The sequence below is a fragment of the Citrus sinensis genome, chromosome 3, assembly GCF_022201045.2.
Source record: "Citrus sinensis cultivar Valencia sweet orange chromosome 3, DVS_A1.0, whole genome shotgun sequence".
Taxonomy (NCBI): domain Eukaryota; kingdom Viridiplantae; phylum Streptophyta; class Magnoliopsida; order Sapindales; family Rutaceae; genus Citrus; species Citrus sinensis.
In genome coordinates, this window is record NC_068558.1 from 30,719,474 (window position 1) to 30,743,221 (window position 23,748).

The 23,748-nt window shown below is 34.7% G+C and overlaps 1 protein-coding gene and 1 long non-coding RNA gene across 2 annotated transcripts; one reads left to right on the forward strand and one right to left on the reverse strand.

Moving 5' to 3' along the window:
• Nucleotides 1–56: 56 nt before the first annotated feature.
• Nucleotides 57–7,059, forward strand: LOC127901048 (probable beta-1,3-galactosyltransferase 8). Its single transcript, XM_052436915.1, has 5 exons — nucleotides 57–1,066; nucleotides 1,193–1,280; nucleotides 6,444–6,569; nucleotides 6,694–6,803; nucleotides 6,893–7,059. Exons 1-5 carry the CDS (start codon nucleotides 826–828, stop codon nucleotides 7,039–7,041), a joined length of 714 nt encoding a protein of 237 aa, XP_052292875.1. The 5' UTR covers nucleotides 57–825; the 3' UTR covers nucleotides 7,042–7,059.
• Nucleotides 7,060–7,236: 177 nt separating this feature from the next.
• On the reverse strand, nucleotides 7,237–16,640 carry LOC127901049 (uncharacterized). Its single transcript, XR_008053012.1, has 4 exons — nucleotides 16,230–16,640; nucleotides 15,798–15,921; nucleotides 7,755–8,000; nucleotides 7,237–7,462 (listed from the first exon to the last, which is right to left on the reverse strand). It is a non-coding gene; the product is annotated as an uncharacterized LOC127901049 (long non-coding RNA).
• Nucleotides 16,641–23,748: the final 7,108 nt, after the last annotated feature.

The window sequence follows — 23,748 nt, forward strand, 5'->3', positions numbered from 1 at the left end:
TTTAGCAGTCGTCGGACTACTGTCGCTGAGAATTGCGCATGAGACATCACCGCCTGTACCGTTGGAGTCACCGGTTGACAATAAACACAGTTTTAATGTCACACAAGCGAAAAAATGGATCTATCTTCCTCAAATTCAGTTAGCAGAATTTGAAAACTTTCTAACTATCTCAGATCCGGACAAATATCAAATATTTCGACCAAATAAGTTGTTTCAATCTATAGATCGTCAAATTCTGATAATTTTCATTTAATTCTCAAGTTGAAATGACATGGTACAATGGTGGCCGGCAGCAAGACGCGGCGGCTCCGACTGTGGCAACTCTTTTTTTTAGTTGTTCAAATAAATTTTTAATATTATAAAACATTAATTAAGAAATTATTTTTATTATGTCATAATTTATTTAAAATAAAATAAAACTAATTTTAAAATAAAATTAGGTTAAAAAACTTTTTGAATAGAGTTTAATTATAAATATAATTATATTACTTAAAATAATTTTTATTAGTTATTTATATAGTATATTAAATAAATTGATTGTTTAATTTTTAAATTATATTTATGATAAATATCAAAAGTTTAACACTAAAGGGTGAAATTGTCCAAATTCAAGCTAAGGCATTTCCTTTCTTTATATAATTTTATAACAAATCAAACATTAGGAAAGAATTTCAATATACTCTCCTCTCCTTTCTTCCACTTTCCTCTCCTCTCTTGTCCTTAATTTTCTTCAAACCAAACACTATCTTAGAGTTTGATCAATATAATCACTATACATAGAATGAGTTATAACTTTTGGTTGTTGCAGGAGAAGAATTAAGAAGAATGGAGAAAGGGAAAGGGATAGTGATAAGGTTTGTAATAGGGCACAGTGCAACACCAGGAGGTGTACTTGATAAAGCAATTGATGCAGAAGATGCTGAGCATCAAGACTTTCTTAGGCTCAACCATGTGGAGGGATACCATCAACTCTCTACGAAGACCAGACTGTACTTCTCAACTGCTATTTCAATTTGGGATGCTGACTTCTATGTCAAGGTTGACGATGATGTCCATGTCAATCTAGGTCAGTACTTTATGATTTCAAATATATAAATGGGTACATCCTGGTTGTTTCAACTTATAAAATCCCGAACAAGTTTAATATACACTTAAAAATAATGATTTTATTTTTTATTTACTTTGTTTACAGGCATGCTAGTGAATACACTTGCAAATCACAAATCCAAACCTAGGATTTACATTGGATGCATGAAGTCAGGACCGGTCCTTTCTCAAAAGTGAGATCATACTTTTCTGCTTCTATCCGTTGTAAAAATAACAGAGATAATCTGTTTGGTTTAATGGAAAACCTCTGAGAAAATAAAACTATGAAAATTTTCCAGTATATTGAATTAATGAATATTGTTTACAAGCTCACGTTTTATATACAAAGTTTACACACGTGATTTCTACATGTAACTAACTAATTCTTCATAACGAACTATGAGCTGTATAACGGCATTTCAACCAACTCAGCTGAACTCCTTTATTTCACTATAATCTTCTGCTGATGTGGCTTCACTGAACTGCTTGAATAGTGAGCTTCCTTCACAGCCCCCCTCAAACTCAAGGGACATGGGAGGACGTTGAGTTTGGCTCTCAAATAGTTGAATTTTATGAATGAGAGTGGCTTTGTCATTATATCAGCTACTTGTTCCTCACTTGGTACATAATTGATATTCAATTCTCCAGCAAGTACTTTGTCTCTAACATAATGTATGTCAATCTCAATGTGTTTTGTTCTTGAGTGAAAAACTGGGTTGCGAGCTAATTCAGTTGCACTAAGATTGTCACACCAAATAGCAGGCTTTTCTGTGCATTGTAGCTTTAACTCAGAAAACAAAGACTGCAACCAGCTTATCTCTGCACTTGCTGCAGCTAGTGATCTATATTCACTCTCAGTGCTTGATCTAGCAATGACTGGTTGCTTCTTGGATGACCAAGACACCAGATTGTTACCCAAGTAGACACAGTAAGCACCAACTGACTTCCTGTCATCCAGGTCCCCTGCCCAATCTGCATCTGTGAAGCATGTCAACTTCATATCACCCTCTTTAATAAACTTGAGTCCATAGTTCTGTGTTGCTTTCAGATATCTCAACACACGTTTGCATGCCATGAGATGCTGCAAAGTTGGTGCCGAAACATATTGACTTAGTTTATGGACACTGAATGCAATCTCTGGTCTAGTCAGAACCAAATATTGCATTCCACCAACGATGCTTCTATAGTGTGTAACATCTTCAACATAATGACCAAGACTTCCTTGAGCTTCTTTCTGCAGTTTCAATCCTGTACTCATAGGAGTTTCAACATCCTTGCAGTTTATCATCTCAACCTTTGATAGCAAATCCCTTATATACTTCCTTTGTGATAAGTATACACAATCTGTGTCATACAAAACCTCAATTCCTAAGAAGTATGAGAGATCTCCAAGATCCTTTAGAGCAAACATTGTGCTAAACTCAGCAATGAAGCTTTCTAATTCAGAACTATTTGGTCCTGTTATTAGAATGTCATCGACATAAATGAGGATTAAGATCAGAGATGACTTACTCCTTCTTAGAAATAAAGAAGTGTCTGAACTAGAATTTACAAATCCCCACTGTAATAGGCATCCTCTCAACTTATCATACCCTTACAGTAGCTGGCTTTATGATAGGGCTGAATGTTTCAAAACAGTTGACTCCCATAACTTGTTGGAATCCCTTAGCTACTAACCTAGCTTTGTATTTGGCTACACTCCCATCAGTATTGTATTTCACCCTGTACACCCATTTATTCCCAACTACTTTCTGATCAGCCATCCTTGGTACTAGGGACCATGTACCATTTTGCATTAAAGCTGCATATTCTTCTTTCATGGCTGTAAGCCACTTTGGATTTTGTATGGCCTCATATACTGAATCTGGTTCTTTGTGAAGGAGGGTTGCAGTATAAAGTTTAGGTTTAAAGATACCAACTTTGCTTCTGGTTGTCATAGGATGGATATTAGGTTGAACAGAAGATGATGGATAAGGTATAGATTGTAGTGTTGGAATATTTGGTTCTGCAGGTAGTTCTGTGGATGGTTCTGTAGATGGTTCACTAGTTGATATGTGTTGTTGTAAAGGAAGGTTCTGATTATCAGTATGAGATGGATTGTCTGAACTCTGAGAGTTACTTCTAATTGAACTTGTAGAATGTGGATTGTATGAGCTATCATTGACTGAAACTAATAATGTTGACAAATGATATATTTGTTGAGGTGTGAAAGATTGTTTCAAGTGTGAAGATGATTCAGTAGAATGAAAAACTGAATCTGTGGAATAAGGAAAGATAGACTCATCAAAAATAATATGTCTAACTATGAATACTTGACCAGAAGGATGCATGCATTTGTATCCTTTATGAGATGGACTGTACCCAATGAAAATACACTTGCTTGAGTGATAATTGAATTTATGCTTATTGTAATCTCTTAAGTAAGGATAGCATATACAACCAAAGCACTTGAGCATACTATAATCAGGTTTGTGGTTGAATATTTTCTCATAAGGAGTAAGAAGTTTCAAGGTTGCAGATGGCAGTCTGTTGATGTGATACACAGCTGTATGAAATGCATCCCACCAAAATTTGAAAGGTAGCTTGGCTTGTGCCAATAAGGTGAGTCCTAACTCAACAGTATGTCTATGTTTCCTTTCAACTACTCCATTCTGGTGATGTGTGTAGGGACATGAGTGTCTAAAGGTGATTCCACACTGGTTTAGGAAATGAGTGAAAGCTCTATACTCTCCCCCCAGTCAGATTGCAAGTGTTTAATGGTGGTGCTAAGTTGGTTTTCAACCTGCAATTTGAATAGTTTGAAGACTTCTAAAGCCTCTGATTTCAGTTTGAGAGGATAAATCCAAGTATAACGACTGAAATCATCCACAAAGCTAATATAGTAAGTATATCCTTCTCTAGATGGGATTGGTGAGGGTCCCCACAAGTCTGTATGAATGAGTTCAAGAGCCTTAGTTGTTTTGATTTCTATACTGGAAAAATGAAGTTTATGAGATTTACCCATTTGGCAGGCTTCACAAATTTGATTCAGTGCTTGTTTTATGTTATTACTTGAGAGATTAACAGAAGCATCATTTTTTAGCAAGTGCATTAGTATTTGAGAGTTTGGATGACCAAAACGTCTATGGAGAAGAATTGCTTTATTATTCAATCCATTACAAGATGAATTTGGACTGGAAACTTTATTGTCTGATGCATTACAAAGAAAAACAGAACTGAAAGCATTATTCTGAGTGTTATTTAGAACATGAGAGTGAAGGGAACATGCAGACAACATAGACAATGGTTGAATATGAGAAGATTGGCACAGGAAAGAGGAAGGAACATACTCAGATGGCTTGAGTATCAGCTTATACAATCCTTTTTCAGCAAGTCCTTTCAGAAGCACTTGCCTCGTCAGAGAATCCTTCACATAGCAGACATCACCAACAAATTCAATGGACAAGTTATTGTCAGTGGTTAATTTTGATATGCTTAGTAAATTCTTTGTGATGTCAGGCACTAGCAACATATTTTTGAGCAAGATATGAGTTGGTTTATAAGCAGCATTAGATCCCTTATAAGTAAAACATGCATCACCAACATGAGTTATAGACAAACCTTGACCATTGCCGATAACAAGCTGATCTGACCCTTTGAATTCTTCTCTGATATTCATGTTAGCCATATTATTGGTCAAGTGATGTGTGGCACCACTGTCCAGATACCATCCATCATCAGCAGGCCCTTCATAGTTGGTAAGATAAGCTTTAGGAGTATTACATTCTGCAGATGAATACGATGATTGGTACATGGGATTTAGGCCAGAGTAAAAGGGAGCAGCATAGTTATCTTCCACTGTTGGAGCAGCATAGTTTGTAAATGAATCGAAATTAGCCATATAGGCAGCCTTTGATCCAAATGATCTACCCCTTCCAAAGTGTTTGGGTAATGGAGTAGGACTGTCATCATATTTGTGCCAGCATTCATCTGCTGTATGACCTGGCTTATGACATATCTGACATATTGGTGGTGACTCATCAGAAGGCATGTTAGCTGAAGGATGATAAGCTGGAGGAGGATAATTTGGTCTCACAGCTGGTCTTAGAAATTGCATGGATTGTCCTCTGCCATAGCCTCCAAAATTTGCAGCACAGTAGAAGGTCCTCTAGGATATGTATTATGAAAAACACCTCTTCCACCATTAAAACTTCTATTACCAAAGCGACCATAATATCCATTACCAAATGTGCCTCTTCTGAAATTTCCTCTCATGTAAGAGTTATTAGCATTCATTGAACTATAATTTGCATTAAGCATGGTTTTGGTACCTTGACTCTGTTCAAGTCTAGCTTCATGTGTCAGCAGTAAAGCATATGCATCATCATAGCTCATCTTATTTGCAGTAATAATTGAAGCTAGATCTAAATAGCCAGAACCTAAACCATTTAAAATCCTCATCAATAGATCTTTTTCAGTAATAATATCTCCAGCACAAGCAAGTTTGTTTGCGAGTAGCTTCATTTTTGCACAATATTCCTCAATATTCATTGAATCTTTCCTTAAAATGTTCATTTCATAACGAAGTTGCATGATCTTAGCTTCTGATTGAACTCCAAATTGTTTTTCAATAGATTTCCACACATCAAAAGAGGTATCATAGCTAAGGATTGAACTTAGAATACCTTCACTTATGGTTGATAGCAGCCAACCAAGGAGTGTTTGATCCAGTGCTCTCCAGTTGAGAAAAGCTGGATTTTCAATGTTCTCTCCAGATCCATCAGCTGTTGCATTCGACAGATATTGCTCAGGAATAATTTGTGGTTCTGAAATGAATTTTTCCAGACGATTGCCTCTTATCGAAGTCAGGACTTGTTTTCGCCAAAGTAGAAAATTCGATCGATCTAATTTCACAGTGGCTGTGAAGGTAAATGAAGTTTGTGATGGTTGAATTGAATTCATGATCGATTGATTTGAAGTTGCAGTGCTTGAGTTAGCCATTGTGGCTTTGATACCATGTAAAAATAACAGAGATAATCTGTTTGGTTTAATGGAAAACCTCTGAGAAAATAAAACTATGAAAATTTTCCAGTATATTGAATTAATGAATATTGTTTACAAGCTCACGTTTTATATACAAAGTTTACACACGTGATTTCTACATGTAACTAACTAATTCTTCATAACGAACTATGAGCTGTATAACGGCATTTCAACCAACTCAGCTGAACTCCTTTATTTCACTATAATCTTCTGCTGACGTGGCTTCACTGAACTGCTTGAATAGTGAGCTTCCTTCACATCCGTAGACATTTTGTTGTCTGTGAAATGATTTATTTAAGTTTATGATTTTTATTTATTTATTTTTGGGGAGGCAGAGGGGTGAAATATCATGAACCAGAGTATTGGAAATTTGGGGAAGAAGGAAACAAATATTTCAGGCATGCAACTGGCCAAATCTATGCCATCTCCAAGGATCTTGCTGCTTACATCTCTATTAACTTGTCAGTTCTCTGATGCGGACATTCATACTTTGTTTTCTAAAAAATAGAATATTAAGTTAACATTTTAGAATATTTAGTATAATATACGCTTTTCATTTTTTGGTTTTTAAATAATCTATGGCAGGCCAATATTGCATAGATATGTAAATGAGGATGTATCACTGGGTTCTTGGTTCATTGGCTTGGAAGTTGAACATGTAGATGATCGATCTATGTGCTGTGGGACACCTCCAGGTATGATCATAATTCAATCCCGACCCTTTGATTGATGATGGACCTTGATTAAATGATGATGTTATCACCTTTACTTATTGTATTTCTAGATTGTGAGTGGAAGGCAAAAGCAGGGAATGCATGCGTGGCATCATTCGATTGGTCGTGCAGTGGGATATGCAAATCAGTAGAGAGAATGAAGATTGTTCACAATTCTTGTGGGGAAGGAGACGATACTGTTTGGAATGTTGATTTTTGAGTTTTATATTTCCAATAACAGGGAATTAAAGAGGCACTAATATTATTACATGCATGGAATATTTTTTTCAAACTTGAGGGAAAAAAAAAAGTGTTTTCGTGTTCAAGAACTGATGACTTGAAGAGAGCATTCATTTTGATAGAAAAAAGTTGTGATATTAAAGGTCATGAGAAAATAGCACTGGATGCTACAGCATTGAAAATTAGCACTTCATAAACCATGCTTTCTATTCAGCTCTTACAAACTACCATGAGAAAATATAACATAAAGAATAAAAAAGGAAAACCGGCACAATAGAAAGTGCCCAGAAAGATGGCCATCTCAGGACACATATTCTGCATAGATTGAGACATTTGTCTACCTTACCACCTTTCAGTTTCGCCGTTTAATTGTGAATTCCCATGTCGATCTTGATCAAAACCTGCAAGTGCAAACGAAAAATTCAGATTAAACCCTATAAAGTTAGTCAAAAATGAAAACTGTAAACTCATAAGGCGAGAAAGCTACAAGCTACAACGTTTCTCTGTCCAGCATGTTTTAAAGTCATGAAACAGCTGTAAGCCTGTAACTAGATTGACTATGACAAACATTGTCTACTGAAATTTTTAAGTTTTCAAGTGATCAAATTTTGCTCATTTTTGTGATTTTATGAGAAGAAACAGCAAAAATAAGCGAGTGTAAACAGAGAAATTTGAACAAGAACAAATTTTTACCTCTTCATTCCTCTCTTTTACTATCGGTACTTGCACTTGTTTTAGTAGCAGGCTGTTTGAATGAGCTATTGTTTCCTTCAAAATGCAGAATAGGAGCGACTGTCATGGGCACCGAGACATGTCTAACAGCCCTGCAGAGATTTGTATATTTTCTTACCACATCCTTGTACACACTCAACAATTTCTCCACATCACCAGTTGTTAATTGACTGGCCTCAGCTTCCATAAAAGGGTATCCGTACCCACCTGATTCCATCATGGATAAGTCAATATCTGTGACAAAATCTTGCATACTGTTCCTCGTAAGAAACAGAAATATTTCACTGACTTGTCAAAAGGGGATTAGGGATCTAGAACAAAATATTCCTACTGCTGATAGATTAGTAATAATGTTTCTCATAAGGACTAAAATAATATTCATCTAGGAAACATAAGAATTTACTGGTGGTGAAGCCTCTTGAGTTGATACAAGTGCAGCCTGGGTTTTCGAACCCCACTTGCACGGGCGGGAAGAGATTGGATTTCCATTAGGCTATACATATATTTAAATAAATAACTTACAGAAAAAGATAGAATTTTTAAGGGGAGTTTAATATACCGCTAATAAATACATATAGTATATCTAATGAGTACTGATGTGGTCCAAGGTCCTTAATTTTATTAAAGTCCGAGAAAGTTATTACAACATATGGTATAATATAATATAATAACATTACACTCAGGCATGCAACTGGCCAAATCTATGCCATCTCCAAGGATCTTGCTGCTTACATCTCTATTAACTTGTCAGTTCTCTGATGCGGACATTCATACTTTGTTTTCTAAAAAATAGAATATTAAGTTAACATTTTAGAATATTTGGCATAATATATGCTTTTCATTTTTATTTTTTAAATAATCTATGTCGGCCAATATTGCATAGATATGCAAATGAGGATTTGTCACCTTTACTTACTAAATTTCTAGACCGTGAGTGGAAGGCAAAAGCAGGGAATGCATGCGTGGCATCATTCGATTGGTCTTGCAGTGGGATACGCAACTCAGTAGAGAGAATGAAGATTGTTCACAATTCTTGTGGGGAGGGAGATGGTGCGGCTCGGAATATTGATTTTTGAGCTCTGAGTTTTACACTTTTCTTGTTTCTTCAACTCATCATGTTTTGTTTACACAGTTTAACGACAAATTGAGGTTTTATATTTCCAATAATAGGGAATTAAAGGAGCACTAATATTATTTACATGCATGGAATATTTTTTTAAAACTTGAGGGACAAAAAAAATAAGGTGTTTTCCAGTTCAAGAGCTGATGACTTGAAGAAAGCATTCATTTTGATAGAAAAAGTTGTGATATTAAAGGTCATTGTTGAAAAGTTGACAAAACTTGGTGACAAATTGGCCAAAGTTGACACCGACCTTGGAAATTTGGATGAATCATGTTGTTGAAATCAACAAATTGTTGGTTGCAGCCAAGAATTGTAGAGAAGCAAAATCAAAATTGATTTTGTAGCCGAAAATAAAGAATTGACAAAGGGGATTTGAAAACTAATAATATTTTTAATTATTTTATTCTTTGCATAGTAATTCATTTCTCCTATAAATAGCTAAGTATTTCATTCATTTGAGATCATCCCAAAATTGTTAAATTTATAAGTTTCTAAGCTTTTGAGAGTTATGATAGTGTGAGCAATTGGAGAGTGTGTGTGAGAGTACTGAGTGTATTTGGGTTCTGAGAAAGTGAGATTTATTTACTCAAATTTGTATTCAAATAATTGTTAATAATACAATTATTTTTCTCTTGCTCCCGTGGACGTAGGCATATTGCCGAACCACATAAATTTTGTGTCCTTTATTTTTCTATGATTATTTGGTGCGCTTGATTCCGCATTCTGCGCACAACAAGTGGTACGATACTGTTCACATACGGTACTGTTCACGAATACGGTGGAGACGACCATTTGTATTTGAGAGACAGTCTATTGTAAGTAGTGCGTATTTTTGCATATCTAGGAAAGTTTTGTCAACAAAGACGATAAGAGTCTAAGAATTTTGGTTTTTAATTGGGATCGAGTTCCCATCCAGTCTCCTGGGAACTTTCCTAGAGCATTTATTCACGCGAAATTAACATCATAGAGACTGTTTTTCAAGTGTAAATAGTTCGTTAAGAAAATAATAGAAGGTGAAACTTCCAGAATTTGGGAGAGATCTACCGAGACTATTTCAGGAGACACTTCAGGTGGGAGGCGAGATTTGTCAAATCGCTATTCAACACCTGTTATAGGAGGCTAAAAGATCAATGTTGAAAAGTTTGATGGGAAAATCAACTTCGGCATGTGGAGGAGCGAAGTTACAGATGCCCTTATTCAAATCGATTTCGATGTTGTTCTAAAAAATAAAAGACACTTGTATGATGAAGAAATTTGGGATCGTATGAACAAGAAAGCTTATGGTTAGATCAGATCTTGTTTAACCAAGGAGGTGAAATAATTGGTGAAAGATGAGGAGTGTGCAGTGACTTTGTGGCGTACATTGGAGGAGAAGTACCTGCTGAAAAGTCCTGAAAATCATCTTCATACAATGAGCCAAGTATATGACTTTCGAATGAAGCACGGGGTGTCAATGCACGATCATATCTCAAAATTTAAAAAGTTACTTGCTGATTTGAAGAATCTTGATGAAGATATTAAGGATGAAGTTAAGGCTATGATTTTGTTACACTCACTACTAAAGGAATATAGCCATTTTGTGACTACCTTGATATATGGGAAGAGTGTGATTGTCTTCAAAGATGTTTGCACAACATTGACTAGCTTGGAGATTCGAAATAATGATAAAAATTCTGAACGAGCATCGTCTGAAGCTTTGGTGAGTAGAGATTGGGCGATGGAGAAACAGAAGAAGCGTGGTGGAAAGAATTCTCGATCCAAATCGAGAAGCAGAAATATAGCTCGAGACGAGTGTGCCTTTTGTCATGAAAAGGGCCATTGGAGGAAAGATTGTCTAAAGGCTCAAAAGAGAGATGTGAAGAAACCAGCAGTAGCAAACATGGCACGGAAAGATGAGGGCTCTGATTATTCACTAAGTATTACTCCTGCAGCATACGTCGCTAGTTCGAGTGAGTGGATACTTGATACTGGAGCAACCTATCATTTGTGTCCTATTAAGGAATGGTTTACGGATTTTCGTAATTTAAAATCCGGTGCAATTGTGATGGGGAATGATCAACCTTATCGCACAATGGGGTTAGGAACAATTCGGCTTAAAATATTTGATGGAATGGTCAGATAACTCAAAGAGGTTAGATTTGTACCAGCTTTAAAGAAAAATCTAATTTCTGTGGGTACTTTGGAAGCTAAAGGCTACAAGGTTACCATTGAAGATGGCACAATGAAATTTACACATGGGGCTATAGTGATTCTGCAAGGGGTTCGACGTCACAATCTGTACTATTTAAAGGGAGGTACAACTGATGAAGCAATTTTGTTGAGGCGCACAATGACACCACCAAGCTATGGCAGGTACGACTGGGACATGCTGACGATAAGTCTTTGCAAACTCTGATGAGGCACAGACTCTTAAAGGGTACCAAAACCTGTAAATTAAATTTCTGTGAGCATTGTGTAGTAGGCAAGAAAACAAGGGTTAAGTTTGGTACAACTAATCACTTCGTAAGATCCTTGAATATGTTCATAGAGATGTATGGGGACCAACCAAGACTGCATCAATTGGTGGAAGCCATTATTTTATTACTTTTGTTGATGATTTCTCTAGATGTGTGTGGGTGTACACCATCCGAGCAAAGGATGAGGTTCTAGAGATTTTCATGAAATGAAAAAAATTGGTGGAGACTCAAACTGACAGAAAGATCACAATATTACGATCTAATAATGGGGGTGAATATACTTCTGATCCATTCTTGCAAGTATGCCAGAACGAGGGTATTAAAAGATATTTCACGGTGATACATACTCCAGAACAGAACGGTGTGGCTGAGCGTATGAATTGTACTTTACTAGAGAAGGTACGGTGTATGTTATCTAATGCTGGTTTGATAAAAAGTTTTGGTCTGAAGCTGTGAGCTACGCAAGTCACTTGGTAAACCGGTTGCCTTCTGCTACAATTGGAGGTAAGACTCTTATGGAAATGTGGTTTGGAAAGCATGCACAAGACTATGATTCCCTTCGTATATTTGGGTGTCCAGCTTATTATCATGTCAAAGATGGTAAACTGGATCCTCGTGCTAGAAAAGCTATTTTTGTGGGATTCAAAGGTGGAGTAAAGGGCTTCAAACTTTGGGATCTCAAAGACAAAAAGTTTGTGTGTAGCAGAGATGTCACATTTGATGAAGCTTCAATGATAAAAGCTTCAAGTTCTCAGCAGGTGGAGAACAATACCAAAGAGGTATTGCAGCAGGTGGAGTTTGATGCAACTCTATATGTACCAGTTAGTTCTACATCAAAGAAGGGTTCAACTATGGAATGACACAGAGTTGAAGAAGATGTTGTTTCTTCCAATATCCCACAAATGAAGAAACAATTGATGATGTAGATAATGATGATTTTATAGCAACAAAGAGGCCAAGAAGAGAGATAAAGAAACCCAGATGGCTTACTAAAGATATGGTGGTAGCCTATGCATTCCAGTTATTGATGATGACATCCCCAACACTTTCGGTGAAGCATTACGCAGCAGTGAAATTGATTAGTGGAGTTAGCCATGGAGGAAGAGATGAAATCTCTCCATCAAAACCAGACTTGGGAACTTATAAAGTTACTAAAAAGGAAAAGGGCTATTGGCAATAAATGGGTCTACACCAAAAAGTAAGGATCTCCGAATCAATCAACTCCTCGATACAAGGCAAGGCTCGTGGTAAAAGGTTTTGCTCAAAAGGAAGGTATTGACTATAGTGAAGTTTTCTCTCCAATTGTAAAACATACTTCCATTCGTATCCTACTTGCCTTAGTTGTAGATTATGAGTTAGACTTGGCTCAATTGGATGTTAAGAGGACGTTCTTACATGGAAATTTGGAGGAGGAAATCTATATGATTCAGCCTTGTGGTTTCAGAGTAGCTAGAAAGGAGAATCATGTGTGTAGGTTGATTAAATATTTGCACGGACTAAAGCAATCGCCAAGGCAGTGGTACAAAAGATTTGATCAATTTATACAAGGGCAGAAATTCACCAGAAGTGAACACGATCATTGTGTTTACTTTAGAAGACTACCAGATGGAGCTTTCATCTATTTGTTACTCTATGTCGACGATATACTTATAGCTTCGAAGAATAGAGATGAGATCGAAAGATTAAAGAAGCAGCTGGCTTTTGAGTTCGAGATGAAAGACTTGGGTAATGCACAGAGAATACTTGGGATGGAGATTCGTAGAGACAAGAAAAATGAGAGCATATGGTTGACTTAAAAGTCTTATTCGAAGAAAGTACTAGAAAGATTCGGTATGGATGACAAAACTAAACCAATATGTACACATCTAGCTCCTCATTTCAAATTAAGCTCTTCTTCATGTCCTAGATCTCAAGAAGAACGCGATTACATGGCTCGTGTTCCATATGCTAGTGTTGTGGGTAGTCTTATGTATGTTATGATATGCACAATGCCCGATATATCTCAAGCAGTGAGCATGGTTAGTAGATACATGCACAATCCAGGTAAAAATCAATGGCTTGCGGTAAAGTGGATTCTCCGATATCTGTAAGGGAAAGTTGATGTTGGGTTATTGTTCAAGAAAGATTGTGGTCAATAATGTGTTGGGTATTGTGATTCTGATTTCGCTAGAGACCTTGACAAGTGAAGATCAACAACAGGCTACGTATTTACATTGGGTAGAGGTCCGGTTAACTGAAGGTTGATTCTACAATCGACAATTGCTTTGTCCACTATGGAAGCAGAGTATATTGCAGCAATTAAAGCTGTAAAAGAAGCTATCTGGTTGAAAGGCTTGTTAGGTGATTTATGAGTAATCCAGGAGAATATTGCGGTCTTTTGTGATAATCAAAGTGCGATATTCCTTGCGAAGAATCAAACATATTACGTTCGGACGAAGCATATAGATGTGAAATATCATTATGTAAGGGAGATTATCGAAGGTGGTGAAGTGTTGTTGAAGAAGATCGATACAAAAGATACTCCATCAGATATGTTGACAAAGATAGTTTCTGGAGTTAAGTTTCAATATTGCTTGAAACTAATTCAAATCCTTCGATTGTGTTAAGTTATGTCCTTCGGGAATTTTGAATTATGGTTAGCTTGATCCTAAATTTTGGGTACGTAGGCAGTCATAGAGATGCAGCCACTTTGGGGATGATAATCCGTTGGTAAGTCGGCTCACATTTGAACAAATCTTCGCCAAGGTGAAGAATTGATGAAAAGTTGACAAAACTTGGTGACAAATTGGCCAAAGTTAGCACCGACCTTGGAAATTTGGATAAAGCATGTTGTTGAAATCAACAAATTGTTGGTTGCAGCCAACAATTGTAGAGAAGCAAAATCAAAATTGATTTTGTAGCCGAAAAGAAAGAATTGACAAAGGAGATTTGAAAAATAATAATATTTTTAATTATTTTATTCTTTGCATAGTAATTCATTTCTCCTATAAATAGCTAAGGATTTCATTCATTTGAGATCATCCCAAAATTGTTAAGCTTATAAGGTTCTAAGCTTTTGAGAGTTCTGAGAGTGTGAGCAATTGGAGAGTGTGTGTGAGAGTACTGGATGTATTTGGGTTCTGGAAAAGTAAGATTTCTTTACTCAAATTTGTATTCAAATAATTGTTAATAATACAATTATTTATCTCTTGCTCCTGTGGACGTAGGCATATTGTCGAATCACGTAAATTTTGTGTCCTTTATTTTTCTGTGATTATTTGGTGCGCTGATTCTACATTCCGCGCACAACAAAAATAGCACTGGATGCTACAACATTGAAAATTAACACTTCATAAACCATGCTTTCTATTTAGCTCTTACAAACTACCATGAGAAAATGCAACATGACAAATGAAAAAGGAAAAGAGAAATTTTTGACATATTGTCTACTGAAATTTTTGAGTTTTTAAGTGATCAAATTTTGCTCATTTTTGTGATATTATGAGAACAAACAATAAATGTAAACGGGTCTGAACAGAAAAATTTGAACAAGAACAAATTTTTACCTCTTCATTCCTCTCTTTTACTATCAGTACTTGCACTCGTTCTGATAGTAGGCTGTTTGAATGAGATATTGTTTCCTTCAAAATGCAGAATTAAGGCGACTGTCTATGCCATCGAGACATGCCTAGTAGCCCTGCAGAGATTTGTATATTTTCTTACCACATCCTTGCACACACTTTACAATTTCTCCACATCACCAGTTGTATCTGTACCCACTTGATTCCATCATAGACAAGTCAACATATGTGATAAAATCTTGCACACTGTTCCTTGTAAGAAACAGAAATATCTCACTGACTTGTCAAAAGGGGATTAGGGATCTAGAATAAAATATTCCTACTGTTAGTAATGATGTTTCTCGTGAGGAATATAGTACTCATCTAAGAAACATAAGAATTTATTGGTGGTGAAGCCTCTTGAGTTGATATATACAAGCAGTCTGGGTTTCAACCCCACTCACAAGGGTGGGAAGAGATTGGATTGCTATTAGGTTATGCATATATTTAAATAATAACTTTTAAAAAAAAGAGAGAATTTTTAAGGAGAGTTTAAATACTTATTGTGTATCTAATGAGTACGAATTTAGTCTGAGCTCCTGGAATTTATTAAAGTTAATTACAACATATTTTATAATATAATATAATAACATTACACTATTACACCATAATAGCTTTTCTGAAGCTTAACATAGTCCAGGATCCTGGATTGGACAATTTCTAATATCTAATATATGTCTTAGATAAATGGATTCATAGATCTTTACCATTCCTCAATAGAAAAATAAGATATACCTACAACCTTAATTCCTGATGTAGTAATTTACTATTTAGAAAGATAGATTAAAAAGTCTAAGACCAACGATTTTTGGGGTTTGAAGCTCACCACTTGTAATTGTATTGTTGCCATATATTCTGTGAGATGGACCTAGACCTCTCTGCTCTTCAAAGGATGTTCTGTCATTTGACATGGCTGAGGCTAGCTTCTGTTCGTGTGACTTCATGACTCTCTGATTTGATCATTAACAAGTCAATAGTGTAATACAATCTAGCATAGTATTAATCTAAAGAAAACAATTATCCAAATGCTGCCAAAATATGTGGATTTGACATTAAAATAGAAGTCATATCAAGAAGTTTTAAAGTCGAACAATTTTGACCAGACACATTATCCGCCACATACTTTTCAAATTAACTCTATTTGTTAATCTCGTTGGTACAAAACATAATCTTTTTAATACGTCAAGACAATAAAGAGAGCAAGAAATAAAAGTTCACTAGACAATATAAGTTATTCTGTTTCACCATGTATTCTTACTAGAGTGTCTCTGCTCCCCTAAGGTTTTTATGTCATTTGAAGTGGTTGATTCTTCAATGAGAGTAACTTAGTTGGTTGATCTTGCAGCTTGCATACTTTTCTCAAACTCAGTTTCCTTCATAGAAAGTGATTTAGAATTTAAGTCAAGAATAAAGGTCTTGGCTGAGACAAGATTTCTGAAGTAATAAGCTGCTTCTGAAACAAGCATTGTCTGCCTCCGATACAACTGAATGAATTTGGTGTTTGAATGCAGCTGGGGAGGACTAGCCTGACAACGACAATATAAATTATCAGCACTTTATATTAAGATCAATCATTACTTCCGACAGGACTCAGGGGAAATAAATAATCAATAACCCAACATGAACATAAGTAGATAACACATACAAACATGATCAAAGCTGATCTGGAAGCTGATAACACCAAGAAACATGAACAAATACTTATAAGTGATTAATTCAAAGCAATTAATCTAAGAAAGATCCTACTAACATCATGTTGGAAATATATATATATAGGAATTTTGAGATCACCCATGAGGGAAGCATGACCAAAGGCAAGTGACCATTTTGAGTTAGAACTCTATTATATCTTAAATATTATATTGAAAGATATTAAATGATCATTAAGAAAATGATCACTCCAATAATTGTTTAAACTTATTTAGTTATCATTGAGAAGATTGTTATTACTCTTGAAATGCTATAAATAGAGTGCAAATTATAGAGAAAAGAAGTTAAGCAAAGAATAAGCAAAGTGCAATTTAGAGAAATTTCAAGTCAATAGAAGTTTAGAGGGTTCTTGCAACATGAATTGAGAGGATTTTCCGACTTTGTGATCATCCTTTGACTATAAATCAGTAGCGCAACCTTGATTTATCAATTTTTCGCATATAATCTGGATATGTGTTTAAATTCAAATTTACAAGTTTTTATGATAATTCTTGCTCGAAAATCAACATTAGTATCTGAGTTGAATAGGTTGCGTTCTGATTTAAGCATATAAAGCATGAGACCCAAGCATGTTCTTTAAGAAAGCTAATGTTTCCATAAAGAACACATATTAATGGCATGTTATAATTTACTTATTTTTGATGCCATGCAACTGGATTAATAAACATATAAAGGTGTATAGATTAATTCCTAGTTGCCATGAGGATTAATATGATCCATGTAACGAGTAAAATAAAAACCTAAGATATGAACCCGTAGGTTTATTTTACTCATATCTTTTATGATACATAACATATAAATATAAAATTGGTATAATTGGAAAGAGCATGAAAAGATCTTTCCAATGGTATATTATATGAAAAATTTCGATTGAGGGTTTTTAAATTTCTGGTTCGAAATCTAGAAAATTGTTGAGGTTGAAGAAAATGAACAGTGGTTCCATGCGCAAACCCACTCTCGGAAGGTGTGTTTATCAACATTGTTCATCCGATTTAAAATCCGAAATCGGATTCTGAATCAACACATCAAAAATAATCGGGATGCGTATTGGCGCTGAAAATTTTGCGAAAATCAGAGAGTGTGCTAAGGAGAGTAGTTACTGTAGTGAACACTTTAGCAGGCCAAACCAAACCGCTAAACCGAACCGGTTTGGAGTAGAACCAGTTTTTGGTTTTTTAAGTAAAGCCCACTCGAGGCAGTAGAGAGTGTAATCCACGCGCCACCTTCTTGACTGAATTTTGAGGCGTCATTTGCAACAACCATTTTAAATTTTTATTCTCTATTTTAATGAAATTTAAAAATTAATTTATAACATGTTTATATATTTAATTTCAATTTTAGTCAAATAAATAATTTAAAATTGGAGAATAATACTTTATGTAAGTATTAAAAATATGAAAAAAAATATTTTTTTGCATGTGATGATACATCCTTAAGAGAGTTGTGCTTTAGTGGGAGCATAACAAAATTACTTCAAATATAAAATGAGAATAGTCCTGGCGTAGTAATATGGATAAATTGCATGTCTAAAAAAATTCTGACAAAAAAGGCATGAGACTAAGGAATTTTGGCACTGAGAGAGATTTTTTAATTTCTGCCATCTTTCTGGGAATTTTCTTAGTGCACTATCCACGTGAACAAATGCATGATGGATGCATTCTTATGCCATATATTATGAATGAGAGTTCTATTATTGTTAAAATTTCGAGGGAATAAACAATAAATGAATTAATATTTTGCGCAATATACTAAAATTATGTTAACTTAATGTTTGGAAATGATGATGATTAGAAGCCTCGACAACTTTTCGAATCCAATTCTTACATTAAATTTATCATATTTTGGGCTATTTGTTTGCAGCAAAATAATTAAATGTGTGTAAATAAAATCAAGAAAGTTTTTTCTTATCTCCGTGTTTTGTGTTTTTTCTTAGAAAAAATGACAACAAACAATGTCGTGGCTGAATTAAACAAAGGAATTAAACTGAATGTAACAATTATGATATTTGGTACCGTAAAGTTCAAAACCTCCTTGAATTATAAGACTCACTACAGGTAATTACAAATATTATGATTGACCCACAAAATGGTAACTCTACTCAACATAAAAGAGATTTTGAAGCTTATGAAGCCTGGAAAATAAAAAATCATAGTGCGAGCATTTTGTTGCTGAGCATTAGAGAAGATGATTTTATGTGTGAATATGAGGAATACCAAATGGCTCACCAAATATGGAATGCCTTGAAAGATAAGTATGGTAGTACTTCTATACGCCTTGACCAAAATAACTCACAATTAAATTTTGACACTTACAAATTGTGCCCAAATACTTCGATGGAGCAGCATTTGAGAGAAATGTCACATTTAATAAAAGAGTTAAAAAATGCTGATAGCATTATAACTTATGAGCAATAAGTTCTAGCAGTTATTCGATCTCTTCCAGATGGTTTGGAGCATATAAAAGTTAACATGACACACAATAAGAGTGTCAAGATGTTTGAAGACATTCAATGTCACTTGGAGTTAGAAGATGAGCGTCTAGTGGCAGCTAAATCTCCTGCTTAACTTTATATGGCTGATACCAACTCGTGAAAAGTTTCGGGCTTTAAACACAAAAGATGAGGTAAAATCTCCTCTCATAATAAGAAGAAATCTAATCAAGGGCAATCCAGTTTGGGTAAGCACAAAAGAGGTAAATGCGCCGGTCAGAAGAAGGATATAAGCAAAGTGACATGTTACAATTGTAGCAAACTTGGCCATTTTACTCGTGATTGCATTGAGCCAAGAAAGGTGCACACTAAATCCACAAATTTACATAATATGTATGTAATAGGTTTCATTTATATGACTGACACTCATCCTTTATGGATTGTAGATTCAGGAGCAATAGAACATGTGGCCAATGAACGTGGAGCCTATATGGAATATCATTGGATTAGTAAAGGAACTAAGTGGATATACGTGGGGACCAACTCAAGGGTCGAAGCTAAAGAGATTGGCACTTGCAAATTACAGTTGCATGGTGGCCAAAGCTTGATCTCCACAATGTGTTATATGCACCAGAGATCCGACGAAACTTAGTGTCTGTCACTGTACTTCTGAACATGGGATATCATGTGATATTTCATGATGTTTGTATGCAATTAGTTCTTAATGAAACTCTAGTCGAAACTAGTTATTTACTTAATGGTTTTATGATTTTGAATGTAATTAATCAGAATTATAATCAAGATTGCTTTTCATTAATCACATCTTCTGAGTCTGTGGATGTTATTGTATGGCATGCCAAACTATGACATATGAGGTAAGACATAATGCATCGATTATTTAGGTAGAGTTATTTAGGCTCACCTGATAAAATAGAATTGCCTATATGTGAGAGTTGTCTAGCTAGAAAAATAACTAGAAAATCATTTAGTAAAAGAACTAGAGTTGAAAGTTCTTTACAAATCATCTATTTGAACATATGTGGTCTAGTGAGTGTAAGGGCCAGACATGGTGTCTTATATTTTATTATATTCATTAATGATTACTCACATTTTGGTCATGTCTATTTGATTTTTCATAAATATGAAGCATTAGATTGTTTTAAAAAAAATTTAAAATTAGTTGAAAATTAATTAGACAAAACTATCAAAATCCTAAGAACAGACCGTGGACGTGAATGTCTTTCTGAATGGTTCAAGAAATTATGTCAAGAGAAAGGTATTGAGAGACAGTTAATTATTCTTGGGGCTACACAACAAAATGGTGTTACGTAAAAGAGGAATAGGACATTACTTGGAATGGTTAGGTCTGTGATGGCGCAACTAAATCTCTCAATATCCTACTGGGGAGATGCATTATTGATTGTTACCTATATACTTAATCGAGTCCCAAGTGAGTCAATTAGCTCCACTCCATATGAGCTATGGATAAGTAGAAACTTGTTTTAACTCATTTGCGACCCTAGTGGTCTGCAACATATGTTCACAATCTTTCACATACACATGGAAAATTGGGTGCCAGAGGAAAAAACAATGTGTTCTTATAAGATATCCTGAGCACTCAAAATGGTATGTATTGATTGGTGAACGTGATGATGGAACTATAACTGAACTAGAATAACAAGATGTCACATTCTTAGAGAATGAATTTCCTAGTGTTACAGATGTTGACAAAGATATTTGTTTATATGAAATGAATGATCCATTGAGTATTGTCAATCGAATTAAGGAAACCCCATATTTATTTGGATTTCTGATCTTAGTGGGAGTTGACCATTTTATGGAATAACTTCACAGGATGCTTCAATTCAAAGGAGTAATCGTATTTCCATCCCACGTCGTCATTTTGAGATTGAAGATGAAGCATTTATGATTGCTTTACACGATAGGGATGAGCTAAGAGCTTTTAGTGAAGCTATTGCATCATCTGTTAAGGAATTAAAGATAAAAGCAATGAATGAAAAGATAGAGTCCATGAAATCAAATCAAGTCTCGGACTTGGTTGATTTACCGCCTAAACGAAGAACCATTGGAAATAAATAGGTCTATGTATAAAACGTAAGGTGGATGGCACAATTGAGAAATATAAGGCATGCTTGGTAGCGAAAGGATATATCCAACAAGAAGGTATAAACTATAAGGAAACATTTTCTCTTGTGGTAAGGTTTGGCTCAATACGATTGATTCTAGCAATCGTTGCATATATGGATCTTGAATTACATCAAATGGATGTTAAAACAACATTTCTCAATGAAGAATTAAAGGAAGAAATACACATGGATCAGCCTGAGGGTGATATATTGCAAAACCAAAAGCGCAAAGTTTGCAAGCTTAAAAGATCAATATATAGGTTGAAACAATCCTTCAGACAATAGTATCTTAGGTTTCATGAAACCATAAATTTTCATGTATTATTAATGACCGAGGAAGACCATTGTGTATATGTTAAAAGATCAAAAGATAACTTTGTTATCTTATCTCTATATGTGGACGATATTTTATTGGTTTGAAAAAATCTAGAGTTTGTCAAAATCATTAAAGAATGGTTATTCTCAAATTTTGAAATGAAAGATATAGGTGAAGCAGCTTATATTCTAGAAGTTAAAATTAATAAAGATTGTTCAAAAAGATTTTTATCTCTTTCATAAGAGATATACAGTAAAAGAATTCTTAAACGATTTAATATGTCAGATTGTAAACCTATGGATACTCCTATTTCAAAAGGACAAACTCTAAGCCTTGAAATGTACCTTAAGACTCCTGAAGAACTAAAAGCAATGGCACGAGTTCCGTACTCGAGTGTTATTGGCAGTCTTATGTACGCTATGATGTGTACTAGACCGTATATTTGTTATGCTGTGGGGAGTGAGCAAATACCAATCAAATTTAGGACGAAATTATTGAAATACAATCAAGAGGATTATTGCGTATCTAAAAGGCACTACCCGCTACTCTTTATGCTATCAAGGAGGTGAATTGCGCCTAATTGGTTATACAGATGTCGATTGGGGTGGCAATCTAGGTGAGTGAAAATCAACCTCCGGATATGCATTTTTACTTAGTCGTGGCGCGATTTCTTGGAGTAGCAAGAAACAAACATGCATTGCTCTATCCACAATAGAAGCTGAATATGAGGCATGTTCAATAACAGTACAATAAGTTGTATGGCTTAAAAGATTTATTAAAGTTCTCAAAATAATTATTGATTCTTCTAGACTAATAATTATATACTGTGATAGTCAAGCAGCTATATCTTTTGCAAAAGATGCCAAATACCATAGTAAATCAAAACACATAGAGACCAAATACAATTTTGTAAGAGAAAATTTAGTACAAAAAGAAGTGCTAATACAATACACATCTACACATTTTATGATAGCAGACTTGTTTACCAAAGCCATAACACGAGATGTTTAATTGAAACATACTCGATCATTGGGCTTACGTAGATTGTAAAATTGTACCTTATGAGATATTATTTTGAGTAATGGACATATGATAAATTTTTCATGTGATTAAATTCTTGTTATCGTTTGTCCATATAAAATTTTTTTGTGATTATACATTTTTAGAGCAAAGTTATGTCATCAGGTTTTGATCGGCATTTTTACACAAGCGATCGCCTCAGTTGTTAGAAAAGAAAGTTGAGATGAGACAATAGAGAGAATTAGATACTATGTACATTCTCATGCAGCATTTATAAATGTGTAACCTGACTGGGTCAAGATGAGGTTTATATATAATAAATATAAAACCGACTATGATATACTAAATAATCATGGAAACGTAATTAAAGTCAGATGTGAGTCTTTTAATTTGGCGCTTTAGATAAGTGAGCTTATTAAAAACTTAAATTAGGCGTTTGACTAGTGACTGAATTAAAATTTGTACAGTGAAATAATTTAGACATAAGCTCTCAAAAAAGAGAATTTATTGTAGAACGTATTTTATACAACGTGTGCTTTAAAAACAAATAAAGAAAATGAGAAATTTTCCTTTATTCCTTATTGTGTAAAGTTTCTTTAAGATATTATAAACCCCAATAGGTATCCTTACATACTATCAGCTATATTTTGAGGTGATAGATTAATGTTTGCTACTTTAAATTTGTTTTCTAAAGCTATGATATTATTCGGTTTATGAAACAAGTCTAGGAAAGTAGTTAATATGAAACTAAGAAATATGAGAGTGGTGAGAAGATTCATTACTTCCATTTACCTTATGTTTTTCACTGGTACCAATTGTACAATCTAGGATTGATACAATTGTGATTATATATAGTGTATATTGTCAACCATAACTTTTGATACGGGACTTAGTGTGCTTGAATTTGATGTAATAATATGGAATCTAGGATATATGATGAACAACTCTTTTTGTATAGAATACAATAGAAATTCAAAGCAATATAGCTCATGTTTATTGTTCATGGATCACACATTGCATTTGCTAGTATGATAATTGAGTTTTGAGACTTGAACAGATAGTTCACATTGTACCATAAACATCCCATCATGTATGAGTGGGAGATGTTGGAAATATATATATGGTTCTATCACTTTAAGGTCGCCCATGAGGGAAG